Below are 17,173 nucleotides of genomic sequence, written 5' to 3'. Positions count from 1 at the left end.
GGTGCAGATCCTGCGTTGCTGTGGCTGTGGTGTAGGCCAGCAGCTGTAGCTCCGATTGGACCCCTAGCTTGGGAACCTCCATATGCCACGGGTGCAGCCCTGAAGAGACAAAAGGCAAAAGAATAAATAAATAAAATAAAATAAAATAAGTATGTGATATTGATATTGCATGTGTATTTTACATTCCAAAGGGCGGGTACATTAGGAATAAATTTCTTGGAGAATTCCTACTGAGAAAATAATGCCAAATCAAGTTAAGTGATGAGATTTGACTCAGCAGGATAAGGTAAACTGATATGGGTGGGATTCTTCAGCAATATGAAAGAACGAGAAACTGTAATAAGCTGAAAGATAGAAATACTGTCCTGACTGGAAATTAGAAAATCATTGAGAGTTGATTCTGTTCTAACATGATGATGTGAATCTGTCATCTGCCATTTAATTGGAGAGAAACCATGAGTATCAAATTCATCAGTCTTGGAGTTGTGGTTAACAGTTTTCATTGAATTTATTTCATGGGAGATTAGACCCCTAGCCTGGGAACCTCCATACGCCAAGGGTGTGGCCCTAAAAAAGGCATTTATTTCATGAAATACTTATTTTTGTAAAATAATTAATTTTTAATTTTATTTGATTTTATTGAATTTATTTTATTGGATCTACTTTTACCTTACACATTACTGTTCTATCACTACCCAAATGTTCTTTCTCCCTCCTTCCAATTTCCTAACCTTCCTCTCTTTCTTCCTATCTCCTTTCCTTCCTTCTCTCCTTCCCTCACTCCTTCCTTATTACTTTAAATTCCCTTTCCTTTTAACATCTGGATTTGATAATCATCTAGAGAAACTAGATTTATTTTTTCCCTAGTAGAATATCAGAAAATTAGTGGCACAGTTTTCCTCTGGCAAACATATATGCTAATAACTTTCAGCCATCTTTCTTCATTTTCTCTAGGAAGACCCACGACCTTATGTGAGACTATGGGGAAAGCAGAAATTTGGCTAATCAGGACATATTGGGATTTTGAATTTCCTCGTCCATACTTGCCTAATTTTGAGTTTGTAGGAGGATTGCACTGCAAACCGGCCAAACCATTACCTAAGGTAGGTCTATTATGATGGAAGGCTTTTTTTTTTTAACCTTATGATAAAATCCTGATTTTTCCTTTAAAGTTTACAATGTCAAAACAGATATTCTGCTGTACATCTTCAGTTTGCTACTCCAAATCTATTTTCAAAATAATGGGGGGGGGTGTCTCTTACAAATGATACTCTTTTTTTAGTTGGACCTTACTTTGTTATTTAAGTAGAAAAATAAAATGATCCAAGAACTATCTTTATATTTAAGGAGTGAAGAGACAGATAATCATTTGCTTGAGTTGTAGGTGGAGGAGCATAATCTGTAGAAGACAGCAGGTTGGATGGTGTTCCTAGGAGATTTCTTGATTTTTATTTAGGATAAGATAGATATTTAAGTTTAAAATTTCACTTCAGTATTCTGCATATGCTTTTCCTACCAACCAAGTTATAGCTGCAGACAAGCTTTATTGAGTGTTATTACTGGAAGTAATAAACCAATAATTTAAATAAATACATAAAATAATTTGTTTTTAAAAAGACTAGATGGTTCTCTGCGGCAGAAGAAGAAATCAGTCTAGTGGTATCCATGACAGTCCTCTGTGTTTGCCTGTTTAAAAGTGTGGGAGAGCATTTTTCACTCCCATGATCTTGCACTTGTATGCTAAGAGAGAATTTTATCTTTGCAGGAAATGGAAGAATTTGTCCAAAGTTCAGGTGAAGATGGTATCGTTGTATTTACTCTGGGGTCGATGGTCAAAAACCTCACAGAAGCGAGAGCCGATCTCATTGCCTCAGCCCTTGCCCAGATTCCACAGAAGGTTAGTCAGGCCTCCAATTCTAGTGAGCAACCACTTTGCTAACAGGGGAGGGAATGTGGCCAATAGGACTTTTACAGATGAATGTTGTAACTCTGCAAACACTGAGCAGACCTGGCCCGTCTTTAAGTAAAAATTTCTCAAAACATTAAAATGCATTGGGAGCCACGTTTTACCATTTACCTTCTGGGACTTCACGTTAGGATGGAAATACATCTTTTTGTGAAGTCACTTAGTTTCAATGAAATAGAAATGAAAATATTAAAATCCTAATAACTTTCTTTTTTGTCCACTCTGTGGCATATGGGTTTCCAGGACCAGGGATCAGACCCAAGCTGCAGTTGTGACCTATGCTGAAGCAATCCCTGATCCTTAACCCACTGCACTGGGCCTGGGATCAAACCTGCGTCCCAGTGCTCCAGAGATGCCACTGATCCTGTTGCACTACAGCAGAAACTCTAGATCCTAATAAGTTTTTACTCTTTGAAATCTTATGACTTCACTGACTCTTCCCAAAAGTTCTCTGGTGTGTTAGCTCCAGGGTTCAGGAAAAGAAAGGTGACATAGAGCAGAGGGAAATCAAGCTCAAGAATATACTTTATATCTCTAGGTTTTATTAGGACTCCAAGTGTAGTTGGTTTAGGAGTAGGACCTAATTGATCTAAATTGAATTTGCTACCATCGAAACAATTAAGAATCCTAATATTGTCAAAGAATATATATTTTCTAATTTATAACATTCAATTAATTTTAATTTTATTAATTCTTGATTTCTACTCTTTATATACTCCCAATTCACAAAATACCTTAGATCTCTTTATTTGTATATTAGAGTACATAAAACTCTGTACTTGTAAATGTACTAATTAGGCATGTTAAAATTATGGATTTTTATTTCTAAACTTTTCCATTCATTTGTCATTTGTTAGTATTTAATCTGAAATTCATCATACAGAGTTTCCAAAGGGAAAAAAGTGTGTAACAAAAGGTTAACGTCCTAACAAGACACTTCATTAAACAGTGGAGTATAAACAAATTATTTATTCCATCCTCCCTCAGAAAGAAAGAAAGAAAGAAAGAAAGAAAGAAGGAAAAAGAAAGAGGGAGGGAAGGATGGAGGGAGGAAGGAAGGATGGAAGGAAGGCAGGAAAGGAGAAAAGAGGATAAGTCATCCAAAAAGCAGACAATAAAATTTTAAAGCAAATTTTTTTTGAAAATATTACATTTAAAACTTAAGAGCTAGAATGGGCTTGTGACAAATAAATTTACATAGTATTCACATTTGTTTTAATGTTTTTAACCCTCATACTCTGCCTCAACAAGTCCTGTTTATTTCTTTACTCACAATCTCACTCCCAAGAGCATTTAGGTGATAATACTACATTAATAGACTATTAGTACAGCCCTTTCAAAAAAGACAAAGGCAAATTGTTTTGCCTGATCTCTCACTGTTTCCAAAATACCTTTGTACATCTCTCTCAACTATCACATAGAGTAGGCTACATGATTTCCAAGTACCTCCATAGCCTTAAGATGCCTTAGTTTTATGTTTTTACTAGCAAAATTAAAGCATTGTCTTCCACAGGTTTTATGGAGGTACTCAGGAAAGAGACCGACCACACTGGGGGCCAATACTCGGCTCTATGACTGGATTCCACAGAATGATCTTCTCGGTAAGACTCAGGAAAAAGCTGTACAGGTAGATGATGAATGGACAAGTGAAGTAACTATTTAACAGCAAGTAAATTCAGTAAGTATTTAAGGAGTTCCCAGAGTGGCTCAGTGGTTAACAAACCTGACTAGCATCCATGAGGACGTGAGTTTGATCCCTGGCCTTGCTCAGTGGATTAAGGATCTGGTGATGCCATGAGCTGTGGTGTAGGTCGCAGCTGCATCTCAAGTCCCGTATTGCTGTGGCTGTGGTGTAGATTGGTGGCTACAGCTCTGATTCAACCCTTAGTTTATTAGTTATTAATTAAAGAACTGGCCATTCACTATATAGATTCATGCTTCCTCTGGCTCACAAAACAGCAGCCTTAGTTAAGACCCTCATCACTGTTCAAGTTTTCGTCTCTCCTCAGTAAAGTCCTTCTAGACAATGTCGAGGAGTTAATTCCACCTTTTCAGGGATCACAATTTTCTGGACAGCACTATCCCATGTGCTCAGCTTTTGCAGAAAATCCTGCCTTCTTTGTTGAGGTATCCAAAGGTTATTTTTCCTCCCCGTCTCTCTCTGAAATTATGTTAACATACTATGTATAATAAAATCCTCACTCACTTCTCACCCAATCCCCAAACCAGGTCACCCCAAAGCAAAAGCTTTTATCACTCATGGTGGAACCAATGGGATCTACGAAGCTATTTATCATGGGGTGCCGATGGTGGGAGTGCCCATGTTCGCTGATCAGCCTGACAACATCGCTCACATGAAGGCCAAGGGGGCTGCTGTGGAGGTGAACATAAACACAATGACAAGCGAAGATTTGCTCAATGCCTTGAAGACAGTCATCAATGAACCTTCGTAAGTATTACTGCTTGGACAGGCTCATCATTAATTACGATACCCATCATACTTGAAAATGTCCAATGTTTCTTGCATTTCTAACTGGTGTATTTTCAAATAACAAGTATAACATGATCATATAAAAACTATTTTATTATTCATTTCCCAAATTGCTGGAGCAATTGGCTTAAATGGAAAAAAGAAAAAAACACAGAGATTTCAAATATTCAGTTAATTTTTTCCAAATAAATAATGTTAATGATTATATAAATTCCTAGATACTTTCCAGGATAATCTGCTTATTTTATAAATAAATAAATATATATTTATTTAAAATATTATAATCATCTGTAAGGACAAAAGTGAAAGGGATAATTCACCTTATATTAACCATTCGAAAGTCATCATTGTTAATACTGAGCTTTTATCATTAATCAGTCTACACATACATATAGGGAGGAAAAATTAGAGTAGTTAATAATATTTTATTTATTTATTTATTTATTTATTTTTTATTTTTTTATTTTTTTCTTTTTAGGGCAGCATCAGCAGCATATGGAGGTTCCCAGGCTAGGGGTTGAATTGGAGCTGCAGCTGCCAGCCTACACCATAGCCACAGCAATGTGGGATCTGAGCCACGTCTGCGACTTACACCACAGCTCAGGACAATGCCAGATCCTTAACCCACTGAGCGAGGCCAGGGACCGAACCTGCAACCTCATGGTTCCTAGTCAGGTACGTTAACCACTGCGCCACGACAGGAACTCCTAATAATATTTTAAATATAGGTTGATACTATTTATGGGTTTTTGAGCAAAATTTTGTTTTATTTAGCTAAAAGTAAAATAAATTTATAAACTATATGGACCTTAGATATATATCACTATATTTTTTTTTCTTGGAAAGATCTCACAAAGGTTAAGAATTAATATATGCATATGTAATGTTTATTTTTAACTATGCGTTTTTGTTTTTGTCTTTTTAAGGCCGCACCTGTGGCTTATGGAGGTTCCCAGGCTAGCCGCCAGAATTGGAGCTGTAGCTTCCAGCCTACACCACAGCCATAGCAACATGGGATCCAAGCCACATCTAGGACCTACATCACAGCTCACGGCAATGCTGCATCCTTAACCCACTGAGTGAGGTCAGGGATTGAACCTGCATCCTCATAGTTCATAGTCAGATTTATTTCTGCTGAGCCACAATGGGAACTCCTTAACTGTTTTAATTTTAGCCACTAATGGTTGAAGTTGTAAGTAATCTCATCTCTCATATGTATTACTTAAATTTTTAATTTGTCAATACTTATGGCACTTATTTTCCTCTCATTTATTTAATCTTTTCACATACTTTAAGAGAATCAATGTTGACCATTGAATTAGAGATTCTTTGTTTCAAAATATTTTAAATTCATTCCTAGCTGAATATATCATATGGAATTTTCCATTAGTAAAGAGTCATGGACTCCCTGAGACCATGGTTAGCAATATTTACTCATTGCCCTGATAAGAAAATGATGCCTATCTGAATATAACATACCTTGTTCTAATTTCTTCCCTTCAGAACAGTGTACTGTTACAATCTTCTGGCTTTAGATCCTGCTGTAAAGTTTTGAGGATTGGTTTTACTTTTTTCCTTGTTCAACTGGAAAAAGATATTATTTTTTTAAATTCAGAAACTTAATTATGGTATATCCTTATAATTTCTTTTCTCTGTTTTCCTGGGATTATAGTGTGTCCTTTTAACATTGTTAATATAGGATGAAAATTATTCAGTTTTTATGTTCAGAATTACTTTTTGGTATTTATTAAAATGTCTTTTAGTTCCATTTCATCTCTATTTCAGGGATATCAGATTTTAAACTCTGTTTAAATTTTTTCTCTATTATTTTCTAATTGTTCTTATCATTTTTTACTTTTTTAATTCATTGAGACTTCCTTAAATAATCCATAAATTAGTAAATGTACTTTTTTCGTAATTAACCTTACTGTTTGTAATTTTCTTACTAATCCTTTAAAGTGCTATTTTTAACAACTTATTTTAATAGCTCAACTATATCTTTTAATACCTTCTCTTTTTTCATAATCTGATTTTGATCTTATTCATAATTCTCACATTCTTACTATAATTAAATTCTCCTTTTTTGAATTATGTATTATACCTAATTATATTCTAAGTCTGTCATTTTCGTTTTCCTCCAGTATTGTAAGTTTTTGTCAAGCCATGTTTTTCATCTTGCTTTCAGTGTTTGCTTCAAATTAGTATAAATATCTAATTTTAAATTTGTTTTCCAGTTATCTTAAACAACTTTTTTGTTCAGACACAAAACTTTAAAGATGGTTATGATATTCCACTTACACTACTGAAACCTGAAATTCAGTGGGGGGAGAGCGTAAACTCAGATGGAATTTTGTGCAACTTTTTAAAGTGGAACTAGTGTACATCAAACTATCTGTTCAAAGCCCTAGGAGCAAGGTTTTCTAAGCAAAGTATTCAATATACTCATTTCCAAAAGAGAAGACACTCAATATTTGCCTTGAAAGCATCTTAAAAAATCAGCCCTGGTGGTCCATTTTCCCTCCCACCCACATTCCAATCAAAAATTTTTGTTAAAATGAATGTTCGAATCATAATTTTCGGAATGTGATACCTATCATCACGAGCTAGAAAGGGGAGTTAGAAGCTTCCACAAGGCTTACCGTGATCTTCTCTTTCTTGATGTTTAATCTATAGTCTGTTGCCAAGTTGCTAATTGCTGATAATTTGGTTCTTTTACCAAATATCAGACTAGATAAATTCTGTAATTTTTTTTAACATTTAGAATCCTTACTCAATTTTATTGTTGATTTGAAAACTATAGATGTGAAAGAATCATAAATGCTCTTAGAATTTCCAAGAAAATATGTGAAATGCTTTATTTTAAAATACATTAACTCTAAACCTAATACTAAGTCTGAAATTATCTGAGAACAAAAGTGTTTAGTGTCGAGTGTATGTATAATGTATTTATATTCTCTTTTCTTATCCCTTAAAGGCATTATGGAACACAAAAATTACATTTAAATATATAAACCATAGCAATTTTAAGTATTCATAATATATTAAAGTAACAATCATAAAACATAAGTATGGTCATTTTTATCCAATCTCATTTCTAAGAGAGTATTTTTTTTTTTTTGTCTCTTTGCAATTTCTTGGGCCTCTCCCACGGCACATGGAGGTTCCCAGGCTAGGGGTCGAATCGGAGCTGTAGCCGCCGGCCTACGCCACAGCCACAGCAACGCGAGATCGGAGCCGCGTCTGCTACCCACACCACAGCTCACGGCAATGCCGGATCCTTAACCCACTGATCAAGGCCAGGGATTGAACCCGCAACCTCATAGTTCCTAGTTGGATTTGTTAACCACTGAGCCACGACGGGAACTCCCTAGGAGAGTATTCTTTATTTCTATTTGAATTCACACATACAAGCGTATCTAACAAATATGTATGTATTTAAAATTTCAAATTTCTATCTATAAATGGAGAAAACCTTGAGCAAAAATATTATTTGCACAGGTAGGCTCTTATCACCACTGCAGTTTGCTTAAACATATTAGGATAAATCTTGTGAAATTACTCTTTTGGTCCTACCTACATTTCAATCCATTAGAAAGAGAGCATTAGTATGTTTACAAAACCAAATGTAAACATACTAATTCTGGCTTAACCACCAGGAAATCTCAAGTGAATGCATAACTTGCTTTTCTCACTGTGCACAAAAAGAACACAGGTCAATTACACCTTGAGGCTGCCTCTTGTGTAGCATCTTCACTGGTGAATGATGATCACATTTCTTCTCCATTCCCAACAATGTCCAACTCACCTCGGGACATCTCTTCACAAACTATGTACCTTCTGTCATTTTCATGCCTCCAGGCTGGAACTTTTATTTCTAACACAAAACCAAATGTAAACATACTAATTCTGGCTTAACCACCAGGAAATCTCAAGTGAATGCATAACTTGCTTTTCCAAGATGTTATCTGAGAGACAGTTAGCATTTGTTAACTGTGCTTCTGCAATGCCACATTGATTGTGGGCTTTACTTCTAGTGAGATATTCCTGAACCTTGAAGTTAAATAAAATTCCATGCCCTTGCCACTTCTAAAATTACCCTAGTATCTTCATCTCATCTTGATACTGCCAATATAAACACTCTCCTTTGCCTCATACAGATACAAGTATGTGCATTGGAGGAATTACCATAAGGCCAAGATCTCAGACACTGAAAACACGGCTCACTAATGGTTGACCATCAGTTTCCTGTGTCAGTCATCATTAACTAGCCTGACATGAAAGGCCATGCTTATGGACTTTCTAATGGGTATTTTCTCTCGATAAATGTTATTCACAATCTTAGAAACTATACTTCCCTCAATATCAAGTTCCTTCTTGGAAAAATGAGGCTGTATATTTACAGCCAGTTAATTCTATTTTTCATATGTTTGTATTTTACCACATTCTGTTAAGAATGTATTTCTTCCACACCTTCCTTTCACAATTCTTAAAATGCTATGCAACCAGCAAAGTTTATGTTTCAATAAGAATTACAATTTTTTCTTAATATACCTATTGTTTTTGGCTTCCATAGCATATAACATGTGTCCCACACTTACCTTTAATGAAAACAAAAGCTCTCTAATATCTATGTTTTTCCCTACCAGTTACAAAGAGAATGCTATGAGGTTATCCAGGATTCACCATGATCAGCCTGTAAAGCCCCTGGACCGAGCAATCTTCTGGATCGAGTTTGTCATGCGTCACAAAGGAGCCAAGCACCTGCGGCCAGCAGCCCACGACCTCACTTGGTACCAGTACCACTCTCTGGATGTGATTGGATTCCTGCTGGCCTGTGTGGCAACTGTTATATTCTTGGTTACAATGTGTTGTTTGTTTTCTTATCGAAAATTTGGTAAAACAGGAAAGAAGAAAAAAAGGGAATAGATCTTTTAAGTTTGGTTAAGTCTTCAATGGACAATTCTGTTCATTGTAACCACAGTGACCTTAATGAAAACATAACCTCTCCATCATGGTTCCAAAATCCTCATTCCTCTCTACCTTAACCTAGAGATAAAATCTAGAATTCAATAATAGCATTAGCTAGTGGGCATGTCCTATTCTTCCTTTAGCTTTTCCCAGCTGGCTTTACCCTCTTCCTCAAGCTTCCTTGACAAAGGTACACTAAATAATTTTATGTTGATTCTATTCATAATATCATTTTTTCTTTATTTTTAATCTTAAGTGATAGGCTGACTAACAAGATGCTGAATCCTGGGAAATATACAAAATATAAGCTGAAGTTGTAGATGCAGAAACACAGAAGAATATAATTCACAAGTTCCTCTGGAATATTCGCTAAGAGTTCGCTAAGAGGCTCTCGGGCTTTATGGAGCTCTGCCAGAATGACCAGATCGTGCTACTCAAAGCAGGTGCCCAGGGAGAGAGGACAGGCCCGGGGCAATGGGGACAGGTAAATAATAGTTAGGAAACCATCACTGGAGATTTGTATAAGAAGAGTGATAATTGCATTTTTATAAAAATAAGGCTTTCTGCTTGCCCATTGTTCCTGAGTTCAGAGCCAAATCAGTAACAACTTTCATGGCACAACACATGGAAAGGTCTACAATTTCCATTGAACACATGCATAATCATGCCTACACTCCTGCCTTTAGTCAGCAGGTGTTCTTGTGTGCCCGTTAGTGCAAGAGACAGCACTGCTTTCAAGCAAGAGATCGACTGAATCATTGTTTTTTTTCTCAGGGACAGAGGATGTCAGCAGTATGTTAAAGGTGAATAAATCATTTTTAGAGGAAATATGACAAGAAATATAGAAAAAGTTTAATAATTTTATGAAATTTTAATTAATAGTACAACTGACAATCTTACAGTTAAATGTTGATTCATCATGTTTAAAAATCATTAATGATCATAATCTATAGTCACTATTTACAAGCAAAAATTTTGTTTTCTGTCAAAAAAGAAATATCTTCTTGGAAGGTAAAACCATTATGTTATCTTTCAGTCTCTAGCTTCTACAAATTTAAATTCAATTAATTGTCATGCCAAGGACATAAGACGTTAGCAGGCCCGTTCAACCAAGGCTGTGTTATACTAAATATTTATCAATGCAAAACACTAATTAAAGGCAATGTTCATGTTTGAATCAGATTTACATTAATTTAACAAATGGATTAAAGACTCCTTATAAACTTAATGCCATGTTTAACTAAAGTTTTAATTTCACTATTTGATTTCAGAAATTAAAGAAATAAATGTCATCCACTGGTTTACTGAAATTTTTGAAATTCTGTTTCATTTCAATATGCGTATTCAAAATTACTTCCAATTTTAAAATAGTCACATAATGGGAACATGTAAGTACTTCTTGAACATGCACGTTACTGAAAATGCAAGTAAATTCTACAAATTTTTTTGAGAAAGCTGAAAATGTATTTGTTAAATGTTTTAACATTTTTAAAAGATGATTCATATTGATGTGCTCTGGCTTTTACAATTTTATTAAGTTTGAGAAGAGCTGTTTATGTTTGCTCTGTGTTCAGCTTATTTTCTGTGATTAGAATGCAGCAAATGGCTAAGATCTAATGAGAGGAGGGCTGGCCATCCTTAGCCCTGAGCACTACTTAAGTGCAGGCACTGCCTAAGTGGTTTCCGAGCCTGGACATCCATACATATAAGACTACCTCAGCTCAATAGCCATTGCTCACCCGATTTCTCTCTTTCTGCTTTCTGATTATCTACACATTTCTTCCTTTGAGTTTCATCAGAATCCAGCTGGCAAAAATTCCCATATGATGCCAACTGCATTAGTTAAAGTAACTGCAACATATACTAAATGAATAGGAATAGCCATGTTCATAGTAAACAAATGAAGAAAGACAAGGTAATTTTCCAAATAAAGGACAAAGGAAAGACTCGAAATTTTAAGAAAGAATGGATATGAAAATAATATTAAGAAGTTTACTATTTGTACAACCTTTGAAATAAGCCAGAATAAATAAATATTAATAGGGCCAAATTATATAAGCTATATGAAGCTGTGTGGACTTGCCCACTGTCTGACCAATGGCCTATAATTAACCCTTGGATTTTGAATCACTCAGAATCCAGGTATCACCAACAAAATGGTAATTATGGGAAATGTCAATGTTGTGAAGATACAGAGAAATTTCCTATTCTTCTCGTTAAGTCAAGCTTACAAGGACTTTATGAGTACACTCAATTAGATGGCACATTTAGACAAAGTAACTCACCACTCATCGAATTTGCTGGCTTTTTGCCTTCATCAAAGTGATCTTGAACATGAAAAGAATCAATAAAAAGCACAAGGCCATACATTGGCTATATCTGAATAGTGGCTGAGCTGAACCTTGAATCATAGGCTCCAACCCCCAAATACTTACATAAACTAATTTTTGCAACAGCTCCCTTTGGACCCATTGAAACAAAGATACTTAAAATATATTTGGATATTTTCCTGTAAAATTGATTTGAATTTTTAAAAGTTATTTTCTTTAGGAAATACTGTCTGCATGTGTTAATTTTCTATTTCAAAGATAGAGTGTACTTTTTTTCACATTTACTTTAAGTTCTACATGCACTCACATGTTTTAAACTCAAGTTATGCACTACCTATGCTTTTTCATACATGGAGAAACACTCCCTTTATTTTATCTGCCATCAAATTACACCTGGCAGCATTTCAATAACTTTCCAACACTCCCAGTGAGCTCTGCCATTTGCCTGCTCCAGGCAGTGACCTCTGCTCCTGTTTTACTGGGAGTGTGTCCAGGTTTGGAAATCACTCCATGTTTCCTTGTCTCAATCTGTGACTCTACTTCTCTTCCTCCATATTCAGCCATAATATAATGACGAGAGGGTCTTACTGCAGTCACCACTCATAGTGAATGAGTAGGGGCTCTATAACACAGAATTTGTTTTGATTTCCTGCTCTGGTGATAAGGACCAAACACTTATTGAAGTAAAGAAAATAAATTATTTTTATGTAATCTTATTGCTTTTCCACCATTTTCCTAAAAATGTCAATGTAATCCCATACCTAATTCAGTGATAATCCTGGGGACTATTATTAAAAGTCAGCACTCCCCCTTTTTTTGTCACACTAGAAGCATTGTGGAAATTCCCTGAGCCAGGGGCCAAACCTGTGCCACAGTAGTGGCCCAAGCTGCTGGCTGCAGTGACAATGTTGGATGTGTAAACTGTTGCATGACAAGAGAGTTCCCACTGTGGCTCAGCAGGTTATAAACCTGGCTGGTACGCAGGTTCAATCCCTGAACTAGCTCAGTGGATTAAGGATCCAGCATTGCTGAAAGCTGTGGCGTGGGTCACAGATGAAGCTTGGATCTGGTGTTGCCATGGCTGTGGTGTAGCCCCAGCTACAGCTCCAATTCGACCTCTAGCCCAGGAACTTCCACATGCTGACAGATGTAGCCATTAAAAAGAGGAATTCCGACCATGGTGGGATATATATGCCACACTTCTTTATCTAGTCATCTATTGATAGACATTTAGTTTGCTTTTGAATCTTGGCTATTATAAATAGTGATAAAATATATATGACATAGGAGTGCATATATCTCTTTCTGAATTAGTGTTTTCTTTTCTTTTTTTTTCTTTTTTTTTTGTATAAATACTCAGGGGTAGAATTGTTGAATCATATCTATTCTTAATTTTCTGAGGAATCTATATACGGTTTTCTATAGTGGCTACGTCGGTTTTCATTCCCAAACAACACTTCATGAGGGTTGAGTAAATCAGTAAATAAATAAATAAATAGTCACACAGAATGTGGAAGTATTCTTGCTACATTACCTAGTTTAAATTCCAATAAAACTTTTAAAACAAGCACTTCTTTCAAGTTGGTGTGTACACCATCTAGCCTGTGTTTATTTCTTAATTGTTTTGTTCTACATACTTTTGGATTCTCTTAATTACTCACTTGCTGGAGGCCAGCTCCAGCGGCCAGGGAGTGTACGCTTTTTCCCGAAGAAGATGAACGGACGTTGGCTTTTGCATCGGAGACATCCTCTTTGTCCCTTCTTTCAGGGCGCTGGACTGCTCAAACTTTATTGGCAACAGTGGTTGATTATATAGACAGTTTTTCACTACAGATTACATTACAGTGTTAAAAGTACATTGGTTAACTATTACATGGTATAGCAGCTATGCATCCTGTTTTAAGATCTCTATCTTAACTAAACTTAGTGAGTACTTTGAAGAGGCCGAAAAACACAAGAATTTAGCATTTATAAACTTTGTTTGTAGACTGGTGCTTATCTCAAAGCGTTATGGCAGGGAGACAGTGTAAGTAAATATAAACCAACTTAATTAAACTAGCTATCACTAAAAAGCTTTTAAATCAAGACAAAACTCACAGCTAGGTTTTTTGGATAAGATATGGCTAACTTCTATGGACCTCACTAAAATCCTAACTCTAAAGTTTACTATATAACTAGTTAATAGATTAAACACTATGTTTAACTAAGTTGGATTTAAATAGGGGAAAGTCTTTCAGGATGAAATTCTTATTATATTATTGTTGTAACTTTGTTAAATCATAAATCACCACAGGAAAATAGGAATGGAAAATAAGAATAATAAGTAAATAATCAGGAAAGAGTGAGGAAAACTGAATAACAAATAAAATAGCAGGAAAGACTAGGTCACCCGAGAAACAATCCATGTTCTCCAGTGCAAACATGTAAATTGTTTTCCCAGGAAAGCCCCAATTTTTACCCATCAACATCAAAGTGAGAGCTGTGTAATCTGAGGCCTGCCCTTGGCTTGTACCGTACAGGCAGGCTTTCATCCTGACCAGAGGCCCACCTTCGGCATGTACCGTTCAGGTGAGCTTTTTTCCTGACCAGAAGCCCACCTTCGGCTTGTACCATTCAGGTGAGCTCCTTTTCTTGGTTAAGAACCTGCCTTCAGGTTTTTTTTGCCATCAGGTAAGGTCCTTTTTTTGAGTCCCTGCATTTTCTCGGCTCCCCGCACTCACTCATTCTGAATTTTTTTTTTCAGGGCCGCATCTGCAGTGTATGGAGTTTCTGGGGCTGGGGGACGGCCTACACCACAGCCACAGCAATGCAGGATCTGAGCCACGTCCACCACAGCTCAGGCCAAAGCCAGACTCTTAACCCACTGAGCAAGGCCAGGGATCGAACCCACATCGTCATGGATATTAGTCGTGTTCACTAAACACTGAGCCATTATGGGCACTCCCCACTCTGAGTTCTGATGTTAATTCTAACAAAAAAAAGTTTTCCTGATCTTAACCATCTGTCTCTATAATCTCAAATGCACAGCATTTTGTACTTGCTATTGAGAAGACTAATTTATTTATAAAGTTAGTAATTATTACTAATATAACTTTATAAAAGTTAAATACAAATCTTAGATGCAACTCTGTAATATGCAAATGATTTCCCTGAAAATAAATATGGAGCATGAAATGTCTTTTTCTCAAATTATGAGTTTGATAAGTATATCAAATTTGCTATATATGTGTCATCTTCCAAATAGTGCAAAATCCTCCTTTCGAACTTTAATACAAACCCGATGCTCTGCAAATCATTTCGTACCACATTGACATTCAAAATTCCAATTTATTCCTATATACCACTATATAAATTTTCTAGAGCCAACATAGCAAAGTACTATAAACTGGTGGCTTAAACAACAGAACTTTATTTTCTCACACTCTGGAGGCTTGAAGTCCAAGGTCAAACTGTCAGCAAGGCTGGCTTCTTCTAAGGTCTCTCTACTTGGCTTATAGATATTCATCTTTTTCAGGTGTCTTCACATGGTCTTTTTGCATGTCCTGATTCCCATATAAAGTGGGCCTTAAACGACCTTATTGTACCTTAGTGACCTCTTTTAAAGTCCTGTCTCCAAATAAACTCACCATCTGAGATACTGAGTCTTAGTACTTTTGGAGGAACACAGTACAGCACATAACAACCATAATTAAAATTTCAAAATAAATTCTTTAGTTGATCAAAACATCAAATATATTAGAGTATGATTCCTCAAAACATACATCTACATCACCCCAGTGTTAAGAAAATAAGGAGTTCCTGTTGTAGCTCTGTGGTAAGGAACCTGAACATGAACATGCGTGTTCAATCCCTGGCCTCGCTCAGTGGGTTAAAGATCCAGCATTGCCTGAGCTGTGGTGTTAGGTTGCAGATGTGGCTCAGATCTGGCATTGCTGTGGCTATGGTGTAGGCCAGAAGTTGCAGCTCATATGCAACTTGAATGGGAACTTCAGTATGCCATGGGTGCAACTCTAAAAGAAAAAAAATTGAGAACATTTCTACTCACATAAATCTCTAAATGAATCTTAAGAAAAGAAACGAAACTGGAGTTCCTGTCATAGCTCAGCAGAAGCAAATCTGACTAGCATCCATAAGGACACAGGTTCGATCCCTGGCCTTGCTCAGTGGGTTAAGGATCCATCATTGCTGTGAGCTGTGGTGTAGGTCACAGACATGGCTAGGGTTGTGACTGTGGCATAGGCCAGCAGCTGCAGCTCTGGTTTGACCCCTAATCTGGGAACTTCCATATGCCAGATATGGCCCTAAAAATCAAAACAAAACACTACATTGCTAAAAAAAGAAGTGCTATCATCTGAACCTTCAGTGAATCAATCTTTTTGTTGGTGGAGGTCTTGCCTTGTTGATGACTGCTCATGAATTATGGTGGTGGTTGCTAATACAAGGGTGACTGTGGCAATTTCTTAAAATAAGACAAATTGTGAGGCTTGCCACATCAATTTGCTCTTCCTTTCATGAATGATTTCTCTGTAACATGCAATGCTATATGATAACATTTTACTCAGTAAAACTTCATTCAAAATTGTAGTCAATTCTGCTATTAGGTGTTTCCTGACCTAGATGTTAATGAATTTGTATGTTAGCAGGAAAAAAAAGTGTCTATTTTGTTCTCTTAATAATTCTGAAAAAATAAGGAGATATACTTTCTCTTACAAGAGTTCAGTGGGTCACTAAATTTCTACATTACAAAACTCATCTTTTTTGTTAGAAAGTTTCCTCAATTTCTGTTTCATTTAGTTTACACAAAGGCAAGTCCAAGTTGTTTAAACTGCTTAGGAATTAAGTCAGTTAAGCTATTGACTCTAACTGGTACCAGTCTAACCCTCTGCCATAACCAACTAGAAAAATGGACAAATTACATGTCACAACTCTTTTCAGTTATGAACATCAGGTATCATAGAAACAGAACAACTAAGAGAACAGAAGCTAATGAAATGAACCAGAGTTTTCTGACTGCAGACACTTTTGAGATGACACTGCCCCAAACAGAATCAACAACAGAAACTGGGGGTATTATCAATGAGTGAATCAATAGAAATTGGAATTTAAGGGGAACTGATATCTGGAGTAGGAACAGTATATTGTATAAATCAAAATGGCCAACACTGTTTTCTATTGAAAAATTAAGCTACTCAGATAAGTGTTTTCATTGTCTGCCCCACATTGCTTCTTCCCACCTGAAAAGGGATTTCTTCAGATTGCATGCATTCTTTTGATTCCACGATGCAAGCCAAGTGTCGAGAGCCTCCCATTTGTTTCCCCTAGAATCCCGAAATGCTCCTGTGTATGAGCTTTCTCCCAATCCCACAGATTTGGGGAAAGTTTCTGCACTTGCTCATGGTAGTCTAAAACTCCTCCATG

At 36.2% G+C, this 17,173-nt stretch overlaps 1 protein-coding gene across 2 annotated transcripts in view; it reads left to right on the top strand.

Annotated features, from left to right (window-relative positions):
• Nucleotides 1-13,322, top strand: part of LOC100624788 (UDP-glucuronosyltransferase 2A1) — a 43,445-nt gene extending 30,123 nt beyond the window's left edge. Inside the window, exons 3-7 of one of the 2 annotated variants that reach the window (XM_003356958.4) lie at nt 955-1,103; nt 1,766-1,897; nt 3,480-3,567; nt 4,196-4,415; nt 9,104-13,322. In XM_003356958.4, the coding sequence (XP_003357006.2) occupies nt 955-1,103; nt 1,766-1,897; nt 3,480-3,567; nt 4,196-4,415; nt 9,104-9,383 (869 nt within the window). In that variant the 3' untranslated portion in view covers nt 9,384-13,322. The remainder of the gene's footprint in view (nt 1-954; nt 1,104-1,765; nt 1,898-3,479; nt 3,568-4,195; nt 4,416-9,103) is intronic. The other variant, XM_005656509.3, reaches the window with a different exon arrangement.

Source organism: Sus scrofa, chromosome 8, assembly GCF_000003025.6.
Source record: "Sus scrofa isolate TJ Tabasco breed Duroc chromosome 8, Sscrofa11.1, whole genome shotgun sequence".
NCBI lineage: Eukaryota > Metazoa > Chordata > Mammalia > Artiodactyla > Suidae > Sus > Sus scrofa.
Note: the sequence above shows the minus strand (reverse complement) of the source record. Positions and strands in the feature narration are given on the sequence as shown.